Below are 20510 nucleotides of genomic sequence, written 5' to 3'. Positions count from 1 at the left end.
TGTGACTGGACATCTGTTTCCAGTGGAATTCTACAGGACTTTGGTGTTGGCCCCCTGGCTGTTTGTTTTCTCATTAGCAGTTTACACTTAAATGTAGGGGGTATGTTCAAGAAGTTTGCAGAAGGCACCAAAAATGATAGAATGGCAAATAGTGGGCAGGATTGCTGTAAATACAGGAGGGCATTGACAAACTGGTCAGCTGGACAGAGCAGTTGTAAATGGAATTCAACCTGGAAGGTGTGAGATGATGCTGATGAGGAGGGCTAACAGGGCAGGGGACTTCAGTTTAACTGGTAGGGCACTGGAAAGTACTGATGACCTTGATATGCCTAGCCATAGATCTCTGAAGCTAGGTGGGCATTTAGGTAGTTAACTTATCTTTATTAGCCAAGGCATAGAATGCAAGATCAGGGAAGTTATTGCTGGTTAGGCCATAACTGGAGGGTTGTGTGCCATTCTGTAGGAACAATGCACTTGCACTAGAGAAGGTGCAGAGGGCACTGATAAAGATGCTGGTCTGGACTGGAGGGTTTGAACTGAGATTGGATAAGTGGGTTTGTATTTCGTGGAGTTGAGAGTTGAAAGGGGACCTGGCAGAGGTGCCTAAAACTGAGGGGCATAGACAGAGTGATAAAGACATCAGTAACCAGGGGGCATAGAATTAACATATGTAGAACAGCAAGAGGACAGTTGAGAAATATTTTTACCCTGAAGTTGGAGTGTGTCTGGAACCTGAAAGGGTGGCTATGTCAGAAAATCTGCTGACAATGAGCAATATTTAGATGCCTGTTTGATTGCCGTAGCTTCGAGCACTATGGGCCAAGAGCTCGGGCATTGGATTAGTCTAGACACATCTATCTTGAATAAAGCAGATGTGATGGGCTAAATGACCTTCTGTGGCCTAAACATGTAAGAATGCAAATGTCGCTGATACATGTCCAGCTTCTATATGACCTTTTAGTTATATTTTCCAGGTTTTTGACTTGTGCCCTGTGGTCTCACTTGGTGGTAAAGGTGACCAAACGTCAGTCAGCCCAGTACCCGAGGATGTGGCCTTGCTTTTGCTGCGATTTACTTTGGTTGCTTTGGATTTTCACTCCTCCATGTTTCATCATGCCCGCTGCTTGATCAAACCTTTTGCCAAAATCCATAAACAGTAAGAGCAGAGAGGGCAGTCTTACTTCAGACCTGATCAGAAAAGTTTCCACCCATTGGTGGAAACTGGTCTCCACTCCCCTGACTTCAGTTGCTTCTCTATTGGTGACAGTGCTTTCCACAATCCCTTTTGGGATTTTTCTTGTATTAAATGCTTGATGTTTGCCTGCTTGTTAAAACTGATTGGATTGAGGGTTTGACTGCAGTTTGCATGTGCGTAATACAAAGAGTTGGTTTTGAGCAGTGACTCAGGGGTGTGATAACTGCACATATGGCCATTGATGCTACCTCCCTTCCAGAGTTCAGGGCTGCTGCTCGCAGTGATGGTGAGTTCTTGTCAAAGTTTTACCTTGTTCCCTCAGGCATTATGCAAGCAGGAACACTTAGTTGGACAGTATGCGTCAGGTGGGAGTGGAAGAAACTGGTGGAGTTGCATTGTTGAGATAGCTGACAGTCAGTAGTAGTGGGTGTGGCAAATAGACTTAGTGTGAGAGAGCTCTCACACTTTCAGTTGGTTGGTGCCTGGCACAGAAATCCTGCATCATGGATGTTATCTGCTTTATTTCGATTTCTTCAGCAATGACCGACAGGAACTGAGACTGTGATAACGTAAGGACTGTGTGCTGCATTGGGCTTTGGAGCATAATGACCCTTGGGCTGAGTGACACACTTCCCTTCTGGGTGGCCCTGGAGATCAGGAGTCTGTAAGGAATTCAGACACGGATTAGAGAGTGAATACAAGCTACTTCATTATTGAAAATGTACTTCGTGGTTAAGCTGTAAGCCTAGGGGGAAGATGTTCTTTTATGCTGTCACAGAATTCAGATTTTTGCGGTTCTAGTCCTGGTTCTGCAAGTGTAAAGAAGCAAGTGCTGGGATGCTTGCTGAATGTCTCTGTCTCTGTGAATTTACTACCTCTCTCTTTGATTTGGTTCCAGTTTTCTCAGACCCCTCTGAGATCAGCTGAACCGCTCACTCCTATGAGCTCAGTGGCAACTGACAAACATGGGTGCGCACTCCTGATCAGTTACTGGATGAAATAATTTATTCCTTTTGGATTGCTCTATACTTGTATTTTGGAGAATTTTCATCCCTTTCATTTTTCTTAAATCTGAAGAGGAGTGGGAAAGCAGCTGCTCACTGTGATGTCCCATCCTACTGACTCAGTTTGATACAATTATGCCACGTGTTGAGTGGGTTGTAGAATGTTTCAATTTTTCTATCCTACTTGGATGAAATACCTAATGGGCGCAGAGCTGTTAGTCTTTAAGTGGGCTTTTTAGCGTGTTTGGTAGTGTTGGTGCTGGGCTCATTAGTATATTAAGGATTTGGACTGGGGGTTGGCCTTTAGATGCTGTTTGTCCATCCTCTCAAAGTGGTGATCTGGATTGACTTTGATAAGTAAATAAGAAACAGTGTCTAATGGGAGTGAGGTCAGTGACAGATATAGCCCTGCCACTTCAACCAAGTAAGGTGTGTTGACCCCGCTTTTGAGGGGGGGGTTGCCCTCTTGTGACGCTGTGGTAGTATCCTTGCCCCTTGAACTGCGAGGCCTGGGTTCAAATCCCACCTGCTCCAGTGGTGTGTAATACTCTCCGAATAGGTTTAGTAATTTTCTTTTTGAAAATGGAAAAGTGGCAGGCAAAGGTGCCTGAGGAGCCATGAGAAAACTGTTTTCCATGCAGCAATTTGACATGTGCTACCCGAAAGTGTGGTGGAAGCAAATCTTTACAGTTTCTAAAAAATGTTTGAATAAATTCTTGAAGGGGAAGTGTTGCAGTTTAATGGGATAAAAGCAGAGAGATGGGGATTATTGGACAGCTTTAACAAAGAGCTGGTGCACGCATGCAACTAATGGTGTCATCTTGTGTCGTACCATTTTAATGCAGGAGGCTGTCAGGACCATGAGATTGCCTGAGAAATTTTGGTCCAATGTCAAAAGTGCATATATTATTGGAATATCTGGCCTGTGCAGGTAGAGATTATTGCCCATTATCCGATGTGTGAGAGTTTGGAGGAAAATATCTCACTTATGACAGTGAGACTTGCTGCACCAGTCTGACATGAGGCATGGTGTTGAGGTGAGATAGTGGATATTGGGCTCGCCTTGGCCTTCAATGGGTTCAGAAAGAGTCCAGGTACATGACTGATGGTATGTACATAGCTTTTATTTATCCTTTTGTCTTTGTCTTTGTTCTTGAGTGTTTTTCCTCAAACTTTTGTAATAAAAATGTGAATGTTTTATTTGATAGTCCTCTAACCCATTTGGACATGTAGTATCTTCTCTCTCAAGGCACTTGTGGAAGGAGGGAGGGAGGGATCAAAGAACACGATTGGAGAAAGACAACAAGCCTGGACTGAAATGATAGCATCAGAGGAGCAGGCAAGTTGATGTTTCAGGTTGGGACCCACTATCTCTGGATTTAAATGATGATGCTTTAGAGAAAATCTCGCTAAAGGAGAACCGATCTCTTGAGATTGAGATAGCGATAGGGAACAAGTAAGTAGAGACAGTGATGAGGTTAGCTATTTTAATGTTTTTGGAAGGAGGATCTCCTTATTTTTAACCACAGTTCAACTAATATCTAATATTAAAGCTGTTTAGGCTGGATTGACACATCCTTGTCCTGGACATGAACACGGTTTGACTTACGGTCAGATGTGATGGTTTATCAGTGAACATATCACAGTTGATATATTTACATGTTAAGAAATCTCCCCATTGGACAGAATTGGAAGTAACACTTGCAATTAGCATCCTGACTTTCCCGGTTGTTCAGCACAGGAAGGATGTTGGAAATATTGCATTGGGCCAATGTGACTGTTTTGTTTACTATGAATCCTGGGATCCAGAGAGCTATGTAGATCTGCAAATGAGTGAGGTCATCTCCTCCCCTTCTGACCAGGTGAGTAAACTGGATGGGACATCTTCTCCACATTGTACTGATGCATGAAGAATGGTAAATGTTTCTCCTATATAATGGGATGAAATTGGAGTTGCGGAGGTAGTGTGGTGTCAGTAGGTGTGATGTCCATCAGGAACAGGACGTGCAGGTGGCATTCCCAGGATGCTGACTGGGCTGGGTGCAGAGTGACAGACCCAAGATGCTTGGTGAAAGTTGTTAGTGATGTTGTGGTAATGTCATTTGAATAGTAATCCAAAACTCCAGGCTAATATTTTAAGGACATGGGTTCGAATCCTATCATGGCAGGTGGTAGAACTTGAATTTAATAAAATCTGGAATTTAAAAAAAATACGGTGATGTGAAACAACTGTTAATCATTGCAAATAGCCATCTGGTTACTAACGTTCGAAATCTGTCATCCTTGCCTAGTGCCTGGAGACCCGTAGCAATGTGATGGATGCTTAACTTCCTTCTGAAAAAGCTGAGCAAGCCACTTAGTTCACATTCAATCAGGGATAGGTAACAAATGCTGTTCTTCCGTCCCATGAACATGTTGAAAAGAAAATGTAAGGTAATATAGCAATTTTGATTTTAGTGAATTGTCTTGGTTTAGACAAATCCTCATATAACCCTACTGCAACATCCCCCTGCCTTCGCTGGCAGGTCATCAGGGCACCGTTCGGTAAAGTGTGAAACAACTTGAGTTATCAATTGGTTGTGAGTTGCCTGTTCGAGCTGAGGCCTTGTGAATGGATAGAGATAAACAGATACAGTTCATTATCTTTGCTATCTGTGACTTACAGCCAGTACAGTCTAACACATGGCTAGACGGTTTGGGACAGGCCTGGCACAGCTGTCAAATTGACCTCATTAGTTATTGAAATTAACCCCAGTTCACTAACTTAGCTGAGCACGAAACATGGGAAAAGCTAGGTATCCTATTGCTAATTTGTGACTTCAGTGTGGAGGCTGCATGCACAGTATATTCTCTACACGATCGCTGGTGTTAATCTTTGACCATTGCTGTGTAAAGTACCACATGATCCTGCAATGCATCTGTGTAACAGATCTGCTGCTCCTTGTCTCTGACTTAGCAGTGTGATCATGAACAAGTTCAGACTTGATAAGAGGTATGGCTCTGCAGTCAGTCTAAAGCTGATGATTAATAGTCGATGACTGCCTTTGCCTTTGCTTTCTGGAACAGAAGGTTCTAGATGTTTCCATGGCACCAGGCACCAGCACAGGGCTGAGGCTCAATTTGAATTCACATTAAACCAGACTCCTACATTCACCCCAAGATTGCTTTGTCCTGGCTTCCTGCTGGAGACATTTGTGACAAAAGCAAAGCTTATTTGTGAATTGCAAGCTTTCAACAGGCAAATGTTTCTCCCCACCCCTGCACACTTCACAGGTGACACAAGCAGGGGATAAGTCAAATACTGCTGCAGGCCCATTTGGAGAGAAATCCGCACCAAAACCCAAAGCACGCATCTCTGACTTGTGTGGTTTTGGTGGACTTGGGTGATCAACTTGATTCTTTGGTAGAAAGACCTGTGATTCTAATTGGAAATCCAATCTGAAGCAACTCATTTGATCTCCTCTGCCCACATTCACATTGGGAAAGCCTCTGCGATTTCACAGTTCTCATGCTTCAACCTATACAGGAATTCAAAGTGGAGAGGAAAAAATGACAATGTAAAAGAGGGAAATATGTAGAAAGAAATGACAATGCACGCAATGGGGAAGATAGGTTAAACTAGTTGAGAAGATAAGGATGGGCAAAAATGCTGAAAGGGAAGGAATTGGCAAAATATCGAGTGCAATGGGACTTCTCTCTTTCTGCTGAAGTTATTATCAGTATACAATATTTCTTTTTGTGGCTTCTGCCCTGCAGCGCCTGTTGTTGGCATCTACTTTGTATAATTGCCAATTAATCCCTCCATTCAAACACATTGCCTGTAAAATTGGTGCTGCCCCCCAAGTTGCTGAGCTTTGTATACATTTTTTCTGTGCTTGCATGGAGGGTCTCTTCCAATTATAGCCAAAGTTTTCAGGTGACTAGCATTTTGTTACAGTTTATTGTTCTGGAAATTTATTGTCAGCATCTTCTGTGCCTGTTTCTTTTATGCACTTTTATAGGACATTAAAAGTTGAAAAGCTTGTCCAAGTTGCAAGTTCTTGAACATGCTGTACCTGATGGTTTGATGAATATAACTTTAATTTCTGTCCTTAAAGAACTATCTGAGTTCAGCACTTGGGGCCCTGATTCTGTGTGTATATTCTAGATTAGATTAGATTCCCTACAGTGTAGAAACAGGCCCTTCTGCTCAACAAGCCCACACTGCCCCTCGGACCAACCCACCCAGACCCATCCCCCTATAACCCGCACACCCCTGAACACTACGGGCAATTTAGCACGGCCGATCCACCTAGCCTGCACGTCTTTGGACTGTAGGAGGAACCCGGAGAAAACCCACGCAGACACTGGGAGAATGTGCAAACTCTGCACAGACAGTTACCCGAGGCTGGAATCGAACCCGGTGAGGCTGCAGTGCTAACCACTGAGCCACTGTGCTGCCCACTTCTAGTATTGAAAGGAAATTTTACAACTTGACATGCCCAGAATTGCAGTGTTTTGAACAGTGTTTTTTTCTTGTTCACTGACTGAGATGATCTTCGCTGGAATATTTCGAAGGGTAGTGATAGGCTGCTCTCTTTTGAGTGCCCTAAGTCATGGCACAATGTCTACTGCAGCTTTTTATTTTAAAGATTGGATCAAATTCAATAGTTTGTCAGTTTACTTATTTTGTCTGCAGTACTGATTTGAGACCAGGATAAGATTCTAGAGAGTCATTGTGATTTGTTTTGATTAAATCAGACCCCTTATTCCATGTTTAATGTTCCTATGACATGTCCTGTCTGCTGTTTGGGTGTGTGTTTGTGTGCATGGTTTTGGTGTGGTTTCATAGTTCAACAGGTAATTGGTCTGAAACATGCTCTGAATGTTGTTGCTTCAGACACCTTCAGATTTCAGGACAGTGAGTGTGAAATTGTGCATGATAGGCATTTTGCAATGGAGGTGGTGGCTCCTGTTGATTTTTGTCCTGGAGAAGTTGACTATTTTTGTCATCCTGTAGGTCTGTAATTTTTATTATTTATTTTGTGGGTTGTGGGCATCACTGGCTGGCCAGCATTTATTACCTGTCGTTAGTTGCCCTTGAGAAGGTGGTGGTGAGCTGCCTTCCTGAACCACTGCAGTCCACCTGCTGTGAGTTGACCCACAATGCCCTTAGGGAGGGAATTCCAGGATTTTGACCCAGCGACAGTGAGGGAATGTCAATATATTTCCTTGTTGGGATGGTGAGTAGCTTGGATAGGAACCTGAAGTGGTGACTTTCCCATATTTTGCTGCCCTTGGACTAGATTTCCTAGCTTTTTTTAAAGCATTTAGAATTGGGAGAATTCAACTGCAGAAAAATTACTCCTTTTAATATCTCTTTATTTGTATAATAAAATATTTGGTTTTGCAATTAATCGTTTGTATAGAAAGCAGAAATTCCAAGCCTATTCTTAGCTCATGCAGTTTGTGCATCTTTTCCCATCCTGTAGTAACAGTAATCTGTAGTTGGAAGTAAGAAGCTCTGGATATTTAATCTGGTGGAACAAGGCTTGATAATGCGATGCACTGTGTTCCCGCTGTCTGATAACTTTCCAAAATGTTCACATTTCACTTGGCAGAAGTACGTTAGGATCCTGACACAGATCTGAGGGTGTCTTTCTGTGATGTAATGCTTTTATTCCAGTCTGGAACTTGCATATTTCTGGTTTTATGTAGGCAGAAGAGGAAAATGTTGATGACATTTTAAAGACAGTGTCTTCTGCCAGTGTAAATCGCATCAGATCAAAATGGAAATACTGAGGGAGTTGGAGCTGTCTCAACTCCGGGGTCACAGAACTGATCAAATCCATTTAGTGTTAGTTTTAGGATGCTTTCCCTGTTGGTTGTCTCTAATCTCTCAAACAGTAACTTAGTGTTTGTGTACATCTTAAATAATTATACAGTGGATTTGATTTAATAAAACTTCCCAAGATGCATGACAGAAGTATCTTCAGACAAATTTGACATTGAACAATACAAGAAAATGTTCAGCTAAGTGACCAATAGCTTAGTGAAAGAGGTAAAATTACCAGGGCAGTATATCTACTTCCTTCCTCCCAGTCATTAATATGTTAACAGTTACAGTCCCAGCACTCATTTGGGTGGAACTCCACAGGTCAGCAACCTGAAAAAGCTGCCCATTAAGAATTCTCTCCCTGCACCAATGTATTACCTCCAACTCCATAGGCTCTCTTGACATAATTTTCCTTTCACAAGTCCACAATGACTCTACTTGATCTGGTTTCCAGGTATTTGCCAGGATCACAGTGAAACCATGTGGGATGGAATGACTTGATAATTTTATTCCTAACTTTCCCTTTCCCTTCCTTAGGAGATTCTGCCCTTAGTGATGTGACTGAGAGAAGGAACCTGGCAGTTCTGAACCCTACTTCTTCCTGTGTATGTTTGTTTCGGCCAGACTTTTTTGTGTGAGGAATTGGGTAGAGTTTCTGCTTGGCTCCATTCTTATCCAGGAATGGCTTCTAATTGTTATTAATGATTGGTACATGGAATAATCAATAGTAGCCTTTATAAATAAAAGGCAAAAACTACAAAGGAGATAATAAAATGTGAGGCTGGATGAACACAGCAGGCCAAGCAGCATCTCAGGAGCACAAAAGCTGACGTTTCGGGCCTAGACCCTTCATCAGAGAGGGGGATGGGGGGAGGGAACTGGAATAAATAGGGAGAGAGGGGGAGGCGGACCGAAGATGGAGAGCAAAGAAGATAGGTGGAGAGGGTGTAGGTGGGGAGGTAGGGAGGGGATAGGTCAGTCCAGGGAAGACGGACAGGTCAAGGAGGTGGGATGAGGTTAGTAGGTAGCTGGGGGTGCGGCTGGGGGTGGGAGGAAGGGATGGGTGAGAGGAAGAACCGGTTAGGGAGGCAGAGACAGGTTGGACTGGTTTTGGGATGCAGTGGGTGGGGGGGAAGAGCTGGGCTGGTTGTGTGGTGCAGTGGGGGGAGGGGATGAACTGGGCTGGTTTAGGGATGCAGTGGGGGAAGGGGAGATTTTGAAACTGGTGAAGTCCACATTGATACCATATGGCTGCAGGGTTCCCAGGCGGAATATGAGTTGCTGTTCCTGCAACCTTCGGGTGGCATCATTGTGGCAGTGCAGGAGGCCCATGATGGACATGTCATCAAGAGAATGGGAGGGGGAGTGGAAATGGTTTGCGACTGGGAGGTGCAGTTGTTTGTTGCGAACTGAGCGGAGGTGTTCTGCAAAGCGGTCCCCAAGCCTCCGCTTGGTTTCCCCAATGTAGAGAAAGCCGCACCGGGTACAGTGGATGCAGTATACCACATTGGCAGATGTGCAGGTGAACCTCTGCTTAATGTGGAATGTCATCTTGGGGCCTGGGATGGGGGTGAGGGAGGAGGTGTGGGGACAAGTGTAGCATTTCCTGCGGTTGCAGGGGAAGGTGCCGGGTGTGGTGGGGTTGGAGGGCAGTGTGGAGCGAACAAGGGAGTCACGGAGAGAGTGGTCTCTCCGGAAAGCAGACAGGGGTGGGGATGGAAAAATGTCTTGGGTGGTGGGGTCGGATTGTAAATGGCGGAAGTGTCGGAGGATAATGCGTTGTATCCGGAGGTTGGTAGGGTGGTGTGTGAGAACGAGGGGGATCCTCTTGGGGCGGTTGTGGCGGGGGCGGGGTGTGAGGGATGTGTCGCGGGAAATGCGGGAGACGCGGTCAAGGGCGTTCTCAATCACCGTGGGGGGGAAGTTGCGGTCCTTAAAGAACTTGGACATCTGGGATGTGCGGGAGTGGAATGTCTTATCGTGGGAGCAGATGCGGCGGAGGCGGAGGAATTGGGAATAGGGGATGGAGTTTTTGCAGGAGGGTGGGTGGGAGGAGGTGTATTCTAGGTAGCTGTGGGAGTCGGTGGGCTTGAAATGGACATCAGTTACAAGCTGGTTGCCTGAGATGGAGACTGAGAGGTCCAGGAAGGTGAGGGATGTGCTGGAGATGGCCCAGGTGAACTGAAGGTTGGGGTGGAAGGTGTTGGTGAAGTGGATGAACTGTTGAGCCTGTTTTACTGCAGATGTGCAAATCCCTGGTTAGAACACACATTGAGTTCTGCATGTGCTTTGGGTGGCCACGCCTTTGAAAGGATATGCTTGTCTTTAGAAGTTCAACACAGAATGTGCCAAATATTACCAGTGCTCCAAGCGTTAGATTTTGAGGAGAGATGATGTCAACTAGATTTGTAATTGCTGTAATTTTTTTAAGGAAGGGTGGTTTGAAACTTAATGATTTCAAAAAGAATTGACGAGATCTGGAGACAAGGGTTTTCCCCTGGCTTGAATGCTGATATGCTTTTAAAATCACACTGTGCAGGTCAAGAGAGAAGATGTCAAATGCTTTAAGAAAGCGGTGAGAGCAGTGTTTAACTATCTAGCATTAAAAGCAGTTGATGTAAGCTCAAAAAATAGCTTTCATCCATGATTTAATATATTTCTGCTGTGTGAAAATATTAAAAAGTGTCCTCCAAAGCAGAGTGTTGCAATAGATTTCCAATGTCGTGGGTTTGGGGGGAGGTTATTGGTCAAGAGTGGGCTGATGGTAGTCCTGTGAATCACGCATGTGTCAGTGTTTGTCAGGAACCAAATGCTGGTGTCGGTCTCAAGTCAGGGTGGAAGAGCCCAGATTCGGGCCCATGGCTGTTATCAGACTTAGGAACAGACCTCTCAATGTATTGGAGTTGATCCTTCTCAGCACCCTCTGTAGCTGTAACACTATATATTCTGCATTCTGTACTTAGGTAAAGTGTGATTTATCTGGTCAATGCACAAAACAATAGTTTTCACTGTGTATCAGTGTGTGAAGATAAATAAACAAAATCAAACATGAGAAGGAACGTGGCACTAATTAACTGGTTAGAAGCAAGGTTGAGGAATTCTTGGGGTGATACTGAATGTGGAAAGTTAAGGATAGAATATAAGATTAACATATTAATCTGAGGAAAAATATCTGATTCCATGGATAACAGATGAAAGTAAAACTGAGTTTTGAAAGGGAAATGCATGGTTTAAAAATAGGCTTAACAAATAAAGAAAATTGTGGAGTGTTGAAATTATACTGGTAACGTGGAAAGGAATATTAAAAGGGAAAATGAAAGCTTGTATTAGCTAATGTAAAATGAAATAGTCAAGTTTCTACATCAACGTGTTATTGAACATATGGGAACAATTAGGAGTGAATGCTGGAGTAAATCTATGGAGGATGAAGCAATGGAAAGTATATTAAATATTTAAGTGATTTTTCACAAACTGGTGCAAGTGGGGACCTCCTGAAAATAAACTGTAAAAATGGACTATGCTTTTTTTTAATGGGGGTGGGTGAGGTGGGGAAAAAAACATGTGCAACTTAGATGTTACTGGGCCCTGATGACTGCACTTTGGCTTGGGAGAGAAGCCAAATAGGAGATGAAAGGCGTTTTGCTTTTAGTGTTGTTTTACATTATGCCTAAATATGGAAAATATGTTTGCACTAGAGACCAACCCGTGTTAACATTTTGGTTCAAGTGAGGAATGTTGGAATAAATCATATAAACCACACACCAGTTAATCAAACGCCAACATTGGGCAAAAACAGAAAATGCTGCAGGAACTCAGTGGGTCTGACAGCATCAATGGAGTGAAAGCAGAGTTAACGTTTCAAGTTCATTGAGTTTTTCCTGCAATTTCAGTTTTTGTTTCAGATTCCCAGCATTGGCAGTTCTTTGTTTTAATTTACTTGTCAACTTCGCAAGCTGTTAGAACCTATAGTTTGAGATTGACCATAACATTTCCCACTCAATATTTAATAAGTTTATCAAAGACTAACAGCAGGGATTTGTTCCAGGAAAGTTGCTTTTGGCAGATTTTGAGAATACTTGAAGAGTTGAATAATTTAGAAAGATGATGCAAATGCAATAGATGGCAAGCATCTGGATGTTTGGAAGATGTTCACTCAGGTGTTTCACTAAATGCCTGATTTTTTTTTTCAGCACAAGTAGAAATTTAGTGAACTGGCCAAATACAGAATTTATGCAATAAGTATGCTGAAATGAAACATGCCAAAATATGTTGTAGCAGCTGGAAACTAAACAGGAATTTCTGGAAAATCTCAACAGGTCTGGCAGCATCTGTGAAGAAAAAAAGAGTTAAGGTTTCGGGTCTGGTCTGAGGAATGGTCACTGGACCCAAAACGTTAATTCTGTTCATTTTTCCCTTCACAGATGCCACCAGACCTACTGAGCTTTTCCAGCAATTTGTTTTGTTTCCGGATTTATAGCATCCACAGTTCTTTTGGTTTTTAATGTGCAGCAACTGGAAGTTTGAACTATTCTGGCAGAAAGTCACTGAACTGAAACAGCCTTTGTATGAAGATTCTGCTGGATCTACTGAATGTTTTCAATGTCTTGTGTTTATTTGGATAAATAGATGTGACGAATGCTGAAACCCCACAGGCCAGGGCTGGCCCCACTATTATTTACCTCGTGATTTGGTAAGACTTTCTCAATTTGCTGATAGTGCAAAAGTAGGTGGTTTAGCAAGCTGTGAGAAAGTTTGTAAATGATGTCAGGACGGTGGGTGGGGGGTGCAATTTAATGTAGATTAAGTGTGAGGTAAGGCCTTTTGGCAGCAAGTCATGGAATGGGAGTATACATTTCAAGGCAAAAGGTGTGGATGATCAGGGAGCCTTGGAGTGTATTGTTGAGGGTGGTGGGGAGCTGGTGTTGGGACTTGAGTGCACAAAGCATTGCAAGTATTGGACAGGTTTGCAAATATCTCAAGAATATTCAGCCAGGTTTCTGATGTTGAGTCAGTTTGAAAGCAGCTTGATCACTAGCACTGGTTTGGTTTTGAGTTTCTGTCATTGTTAGTAAGCAACAGGCCCTGCTTTAGGCTGGCAACATCAGTGTTGTACAAAAGCTGATTTCCTTGCAAAGCTTGAAAGGATAGTCACATAGGAATCCAGATGTAGGCCCTGGAACTGTAAAGGGATGTTAGCAATTGTATTGCCATCATTAAAACCAGGACCATACCAGGTTACTAATTTGAAGTGCTTCTGTAATCTGGTAATGATTTAACTTCTATTTCTGAACAAGTTTGTTTTCTGTTTTATTGGACAATGTACATGAGCTTTGACTTCACATGGGGTGATTCCATTAGGAGGGCATGGGGACATTGCTGTAGTAATTCCGGTTTCTTCGTGGGGCAGATCACATGGCTTCAGAAGATCCAAGACCACAAGCCATTCAACTGTAGCATCCTGTAGTTCAGAGGAAGACTTCATACCCAAAATATGAACATTGATTCTGCCTGCCAATGCTGCTTGTCCTGTTCCATATTTCCAGCATTTATCTCAACCATACAGTGGAATCTGACAATCTTCTCACTTCCTGTTTCTAGGCAAGAAAGCTTCCCAGATCTCCTGTCCAGCAGGGAACTTGCTTCGTCACTCAAAACCTCAAGATGATCAGCTGTCTGCAGGAAGACAAAGTGAGGTTACAGGAGGAGCTGAGTGTGACTGAGCCTCGAGGGCAGGCTCTGGGCAGCAGTCCACAATCACAGGTATTCTGGTTATGTGCAGACGGTGAGCTAGACTGTAGGGTGCGGGACCCCAGCTGTAATGCTGGGCCTGACGAGATGATATTTAATCTGCTGTTGTTTGCTAGCTACTGAAGTAATGTCATGCAGGACTTCAGCTAATGCCCGCAGCTCCAAAGGGATGGCTTTGAAATTCTTGCCCATGGCTGGCAAGTGTCAGTGTTGTGCGGTACTTGCTAGATGTAGTGTTTCCGTTCAGAACCTCGCAATGAGCCTCCAGTAGTTCTCAGTGCACCTGTTACCCATCTCTTTGCCTCTTGTAAGTGACAGGCAATAGATGAAGTTTTTTGACGCGTATGTGCTTCTAACCCCTGGTGTTGTGCCCACAGCTCGAGGGGCTTGAAGTGAAGCTGTCTGACCAGACGCAGGAACTGAACAAACTGTGCTCTGAGCTGGTGAGAGTCCTGTATTGTTACCATGAGCAGACACTTGCTAAAAATTTACTTCCTCGGGGTAATTAGAAGTCATTGCCCATCTCTCTTGACAGGGCACAACCGACCTGGAGAAACATTTAGAAATCCTGGTCCTGGAGAATGATCGACTGAAGCAGGAATTAAATGGCTGTCAGCTCCAGCTCCAGCAGCTCCAGAATTCTCTGTCTGGGTGCACTAACTGTGAGCACAGCAAGGTAAGAGAGCGCTCGCGTTTGACGGCATCCTCTGTGACCTCCGGCTTCCCAAAAAGTGCTTCACAGTTAGTTATTTCAAAGTGTGGTCACTTTGTGGGAAGTGAGGCAGGCAATTTGTGCGCAGCAAGCTCCTAAAAACTGCAATGTGGTAATGACCAGAACGCGCACTCTTTGTCATTGCCCGTTAAAGTGTAAACATTATCTGAGAAACCAAAGCGGGCAGCCTGCTCCTCTTTGTAAAGTGCTGGAGGATATTTTGCATTCTGCCGAGCAGGCAGGGTCCTGATTTAATGTCCATTGTGAAACCTCTGCAGGGCAGCACTCCTGCAGTACTCGGTCGGCCTCAAATGCTGGTTTTATTATCAGTGAGCCCTAGCTCATTGATGGCAGAGTATGCCAGGCTGGATGCCAGATTTATCTTGAATAATCCTGTCTGGTATGAGGCACAGAACCCATTAACTCGATCACTTGGGCTGTATAGAGATGTTTATTTTAAATTCATTCTCAGCTTGTGGATTTTTTTTTAGTCTCATCCTTGGGATAGGCGGGGGGGGCACCACTGGCTGGGCCAGCTCTTATTGCCCATCCCTAATTGAGTCAGCCACATTGTTGTGGGTCTGGAGGTACATGTAGGCCAGACCAGGTTATGGCAGCAAGTTTCCTAAGATGTGCATAAATAAGATGGGTTTTAGTAGATGGGTTCTACCAGCTATTGGCACCAGTTTGATGGTTATTAACCCATGTTGCTGGCAAAGCTGACCTCCCTATACCAAGTTGCCCTTGTGGTGGGGAGCTGCTTTGGCTATTCCAACCTTCAGGTGAATCTGTTCCCACAGTGCTGTTGGGAAAGTGATGAGGAGAATGGTGAGGAAATGCTCTTCCCTTGTTCTCTTACAGTGTACTTTGCACAAATTTACTGGAAAAGTATGCTGCACTTTTTTTTAAAAACTTATTCCCAACTCATAGGCCGCAACTCAATATTTTGTCCTGAGAAGAGAATTATATAGATGCGTAGCAATCAAACAGGCAGTTCAGTCCTGCAAATGCACACTTGAGCTTCCTCTGGTCTAAATCTATCATAATCCTGCTCCCTCAAATGATTTTCAACTTGCCCTTAAATGCGTCAATGCTATTTACTGCAAAATGATGGCAAATTCCACATTCTCAATATCTTTTTTTTGTTTGAAGGGATTTCTTCTGAATTCCTAATTTCTTATTGCCTGTCTTATATTGACAGCCTTTAGTTATACTCTTTTCTGCAAGTAAAAGTGTTCTCTCTATCCTTTTTATATTAAAACTTTTCAGAATTTTAAAGACTTCTATTAGATCACTTCACAACCTTGTTTCTTTTAATACAGAAAACAGCTAGCCTTTCAATCCTTTCCTGAACTGTATACCCATCCATTTCTTGTCATGCTTGTAAATCTTCTCTGACCCCTCCAGTACCCCTACATCCATTTTATAAATATGACCAGAAACTATACACAGTACATGAAGTGTGGTCTAAGGTTTAGACGTCTAGCATAATGGTAATAATTAACAATTTTATAATGCAATTGTACCCATTTCCCTGACTCACCTCTGTTACTGTTATAGTAGTACTAAGGTGGGACTTCGAGGAAAAACTAGCCTGTCAGTGCTAATAGAACAATGATGATTATCTAATCTTAGCAGGCAATTTGAGAATGGTTTTCCTGGGGGATTTGCATAATATCCAAATTGATTTGGAAGCAGTCTTTGTTAACTTATTTTTCTGTTTTTAATCAAATTACTACTAATCTATTAAAATATGGGAACATAGAACATTACAGCACAGTACAGGCCCTTCGGCCCTCGATGTTGTGCCGACCTGTCATACCGATCTCAAGCCCATCTAACCTACACTGTTCTATGTATATCCATATGCTTGTCCAATAACGACTTAAATGTACCTAAAGTTGGCGAATCTACTACCGTTGCAGGCAAAGGGTTCCATTCCCTTACTACCCTGAGTAAAGAAACTACCTCTGAAATCTGTCCTATATCTTTCACGCCTCAATTTAAAGCTATGCCCCCTCGTGCTTGCCGTCACCATCCTAGGAAAAAGGCTCTCCCTATCCACCCTATCTAACCCTCTGATTATTTTATATGTTTCAATTAAGTCACCTCTCAACCACCTTCTCTAATGAAAACAGCCTCAAGTCCCTCAGTCTTTCCTTGTAAGACCTTCCCTCCATACCAGGCAACATCCTAGTAAATCTCCTCTGCACCCTTTCCAAAGCTTCCACATCCTTCTTATAATACGGTGACCAGAACTGTACGCAGTACTCCAAGTGCGGCCGCACCAGAGTTTTGTACAGCTTCACCGTAACCTCTTGGTTCCGGAACTCGATCCCTCTATTAATAAAAGCTAAAACACTGTATGCCACCTTAACAGCCCTGTCAACCTGTGTGGGCAACTTTCAAGGATCTGTGTACATGGACACCGAGATCTCTCTGCTCATCTACACTGCTCAGAATCTTGCCATTAGCCCTGTACTTTGCCTTCTGGTTACTCCTACCAAAGTGCATCACCTCACACTTGTCTGCATTAAACTCCATTTGCCACCTCTCAGCCCAGCTCTGCAGCTTATCTATGTCTCTCTGCAACTACAGCATCCTTCGTCACTATCCACAACTCCACCGACCTTAGTGTCGTCTGCAAATTTGCTAACCCATCCTTCTACGCCCTCATCCAGGTCATTTATAAAAATGACAAACAGCAGTGGACCCAACACTGACCCTTGCGGTACACCATAAGTAACTGGTCTCCAGGATGAACACTTCCCATGAACTACCACCCTCTGTCTTCTTTCAGCAAGCCAATTTCCGATCCAAACTGCTATATCTCCCACAACTCCATTTCTCCGCATTTTGTACAATAGTCTATTGTGGGGAACCTTATCGAACGCCTTGCTGAAATCCATATACACCACATCAACCAGTTTACTCTCATCTACCTAACGAGTTTTGAGAAGATTTGTAGCTCAGGTTGAGGTTCTGGATGGGAATTTGTTTGCTGAGCTGGAAGGTTCGTTTTCAGACGTTTCGTCACCATTCTAGGTAACATCATCAGTGAGCCTCCGACGAAGCGCTGGTGTTATGTCCCGCTTTCTATTTATCTGTTTAGGTTTCCTTGGGTTGGTGATGTCATTTCCTGTGTTGGTGATGTCATTTTCTGTTCTTTTTCCCAGGGGATGGTAGATTGGCTCCAAATCAATGTGTTTGTTGATGGAGTTCCGGTCGTAATGCCATGCTTCTAGGAATTCTCGTGCGTGTCTCTGTTTGGCTTGTCCTAGGATGGATGTGTTGTCCCAATCAAAGTGGTGTCCTTCCTCATCTGTGTGTAAGGATACGAGTGATAGTGGGTCATGTCGTTTTGTGGCTAGTTGATGTTCATGTATCCTGGTGGCTAGCTTTCTACCAGTTTGTCCAATGTAGTGTTTGTCACAGTTCTTGCAAGGTATTTTGTAGATGACGTTCGTTTTATTTGTTGTCTGTGTAGGGTCTTTTAAGTTCATTAGCTGCTGTTTTAGTGTGTTGGTGAGTTTGTGGGCTACCCTGATGCCAAGAGGTCTGAGTAGTCTGGCAGTCATTTCGGAAATGTCTTTGATGTAGGGGACAGTGGTTATGGTTTCTGAGCCCGTTTTGTCTGTTTGGGTTTAGTAGTTCTTGACCATCCCAACACCCATAAACGAAGCTGCATTAGAACATTACTCCAACGAGCCACCACACACTGCAGCACAGAGGAACTACGCAGAGCAGAGGAAAATCACCTATACAGCGTATTCAAAAAGAATGGGTACCCTATGAACACAGTCCGCCGATTCCTCAGCAATAAACCCAAACAAACAGACAAAACGGGCTCAGAAACCATAACCACTCTCCCCTACATCAAAGACATTTCCAAAATGACTGCCAGACTACTCGGACCCCTTGGCATCAGGGTAGCCCACAAACTCACCAACACCCTAAAACAGCAGCTAATGAACTTAAAAGACCCTATACAGACAACAAGTAAAACGAATGTCATCTACAAAATATCTTGCAAGAACTGTGACAAACACTACATTGGACAAACTGGTAGAAAGCTAGCCACCAGGATACATGAACATCAACTAGCCACAAAACGACATGACCCACTATCACTCGTATCCTTACATACAGATGAGGAAGGACACCAGTTTGATTGGGACTTCACATCCATCCTAGGACAAGCCAAACAGAGACACGCACGAGAATTCCTAGAAGCATGGCATTCCAACTGGAACTCCATCAACAAACACATTGATTTGGAGCCAATCTACCATCCCCTGGGAAAAAGAACAGGAAATGACATCACCAATGCAGGAAATGACATCACCTACCCAGATAAATAGAAAGCGAGACATAACACCAGCGCTTCATCGGAGGCTCACTGATGATGTTACCTAGAATGGTGACGAAACGTCTGAAAACGAACCTTCCAGCTCAGCAAGCAAACTCACATCCAGAATCTCATCTACCTGTTTGGTCACCTTCTCTCAGAACTCAGTAAGATTTATGAGGCACGACCTTCCCTTCGCAAAACTGTGCTGACTATCCCTAATCAATTTATTCTTTTCTGGATGATTATAAATCCTATCCCTTATAACCTTTTCCAACACTTTACCAACAACTGAGGTAAGGCTCACTGGTCTATAATTACCAGGGTTGTCTCTACTCCCCTTCTTGAACAGGGGAACCACACTTGCTATCCTCCAGTCATCTGGCACTATTCCTGTAGACAATGACGAGTTGAAGATCGATGCCAAAGGCTCGGCAATCTCCTCTCTGGCTTCCCAGAGGATCCGAGGATAAATCCCATCTGGCCTAGGGGACTTATCTATCTTCACCCTCTGTAGGACTTCTAATACCTCTTCCTTGTGAACCTCAATCCACCTAGTCTAGTAGCCTGTATCTCAGTATTCTCCTCGACAACATTGTCGTTTTCTAGAGTGAATACTGTTGAAAAACATTTTTAGTGCTTCCCCTATCTCATCTGACTCCACACACAACTTCCCACCACTATCCTTGATTGGGCCTAATCTTACTTTCGTCATTCTTTTATTCCTTAAATACCTATAAAAAGCCTTAGGGTTTACCCTGATCCTATCCACCAACAACTTCTCATGTCTCCTCCTGGCTCTTCTGAGCTCTCTGTTTTTAGGTCTTTCCTGGCTACCTCGTAGCCCTCAAGTGCCCGAACTGAGCCTTCACATCTCATCCTAACATAAGCCGCCTTCTTCCTCTTGACCAGAGATTCCACTTCCTTCGTAAACCACAGCTCCCGCACTCTACAGCTTCCTCCCTGCCTGACAGGTGCATACTTACTAGGACACACAGGAGCTTTTCCTTGAATAAGCTCCACATTTCTACTGTGCCCATCCCTTGCAGTTTCCTTCCCCATTCTATGCTCCCTAAATCTTGCCTAATCTCATCGTAATTGCCTTTCCCCCAGCTATAACTCTTGCCCAGTGGTATACACCTATCCCTTTCCATCACTAAAGTAAACATAACAGAATTGTGATCGCTATCACCAAAGTGCTCACCTACTTCCAAATCTAACACCTGGCCAGGCTCATTACCCAGTACCAAATCTAATGTGGCTTTGCCCCTTGTTGGCCTGTCTACATACTGTGTCAGGAAGCCCTCCTGCACACACTGGACAAAAACTGACCCATCTATAGCACTCGAACTATAGTGTTCCCAGTCAATATTTGGAAAGTCGAAGTCCCCCATGACAACTACCCTGTCTCTCTCAATCCTATCGAGAATCATCTTTGCTATCCTTTCCTCTACATCTCTGGAACTATTCGGAGGCCTATAGAAAACTCCCAACAGGGTGACCTCTCCTTTCCTGTTTCTAACCTCAGCCCATACTACCTCAGTTGGCGAGTCCCCAAACATCTTTTCTGCAACTGTAATACTGTCCTTGACCAAGAGAGAAAAAGTAATGCTTGAACTGCTAGAGCATCATTGTTCTTTTGCAAACATGTGTATTGGCCTGAAATCAGACTAAATGAAGGGATTAAG

At 43.7% G+C, this 20510-nt stretch overlaps 1 protein-coding gene across 5 annotated transcripts in view; it reads left to right on the top strand.

Moving 5' to 3' along the window:
• The window catches only part of kifc3 (kinesin family member C3), a 54617-nt gene that overhangs the window by 8556 nt on the left and 25551 nt on the right, over nucleotides 1-20510 (top strand). For 3 of the 5 annotated variants that reach the window (XM_059651605.1, XM_059651607.1, XM_059651603.1), the window contains exons 1-4: nucleotides 1634-1764; nucleotides 13613-13774; nucleotides 14140-14205; nucleotides 14298-14438. In XM_059651605.1, coding sequence (XP_059507588.1) covers nucleotides 13676-13774; nucleotides 14140-14205; nucleotides 14298-14438 — 306 coding nt within the window. In that variant the 5' untranslated portion in view covers nucleotides 1634-1764; nucleotides 13613-13675. Of the gene's footprint in view, nucleotides 1-1633; nucleotides 1765-13612; nucleotides 13775-14139; nucleotides 14206-14297; nucleotides 14439-20510 lie in introns of those variants that run through there. The other 2 variants (XM_059651604.1, XM_059651606.1) reach the window with 2 other exon arrangements.

This window comes from Stegostoma tigrinum, chromosome 16 (assembly GCF_030684315.1).
Source record: "Stegostoma tigrinum isolate sSteTig4 chromosome 16, sSteTig4.hap1, whole genome shotgun sequence".
In the NCBI taxonomy this organism is placed as follows: Eukaryota; Metazoa; Chordata; class Chondrichthyes; order Orectolobiformes; family Stegostomatidae; genus Stegostoma; species Stegostoma tigrinum.
Note: the sequence above shows the minus strand (reverse complement) of the source record. Positions and strands in the feature narration are given on the sequence as shown.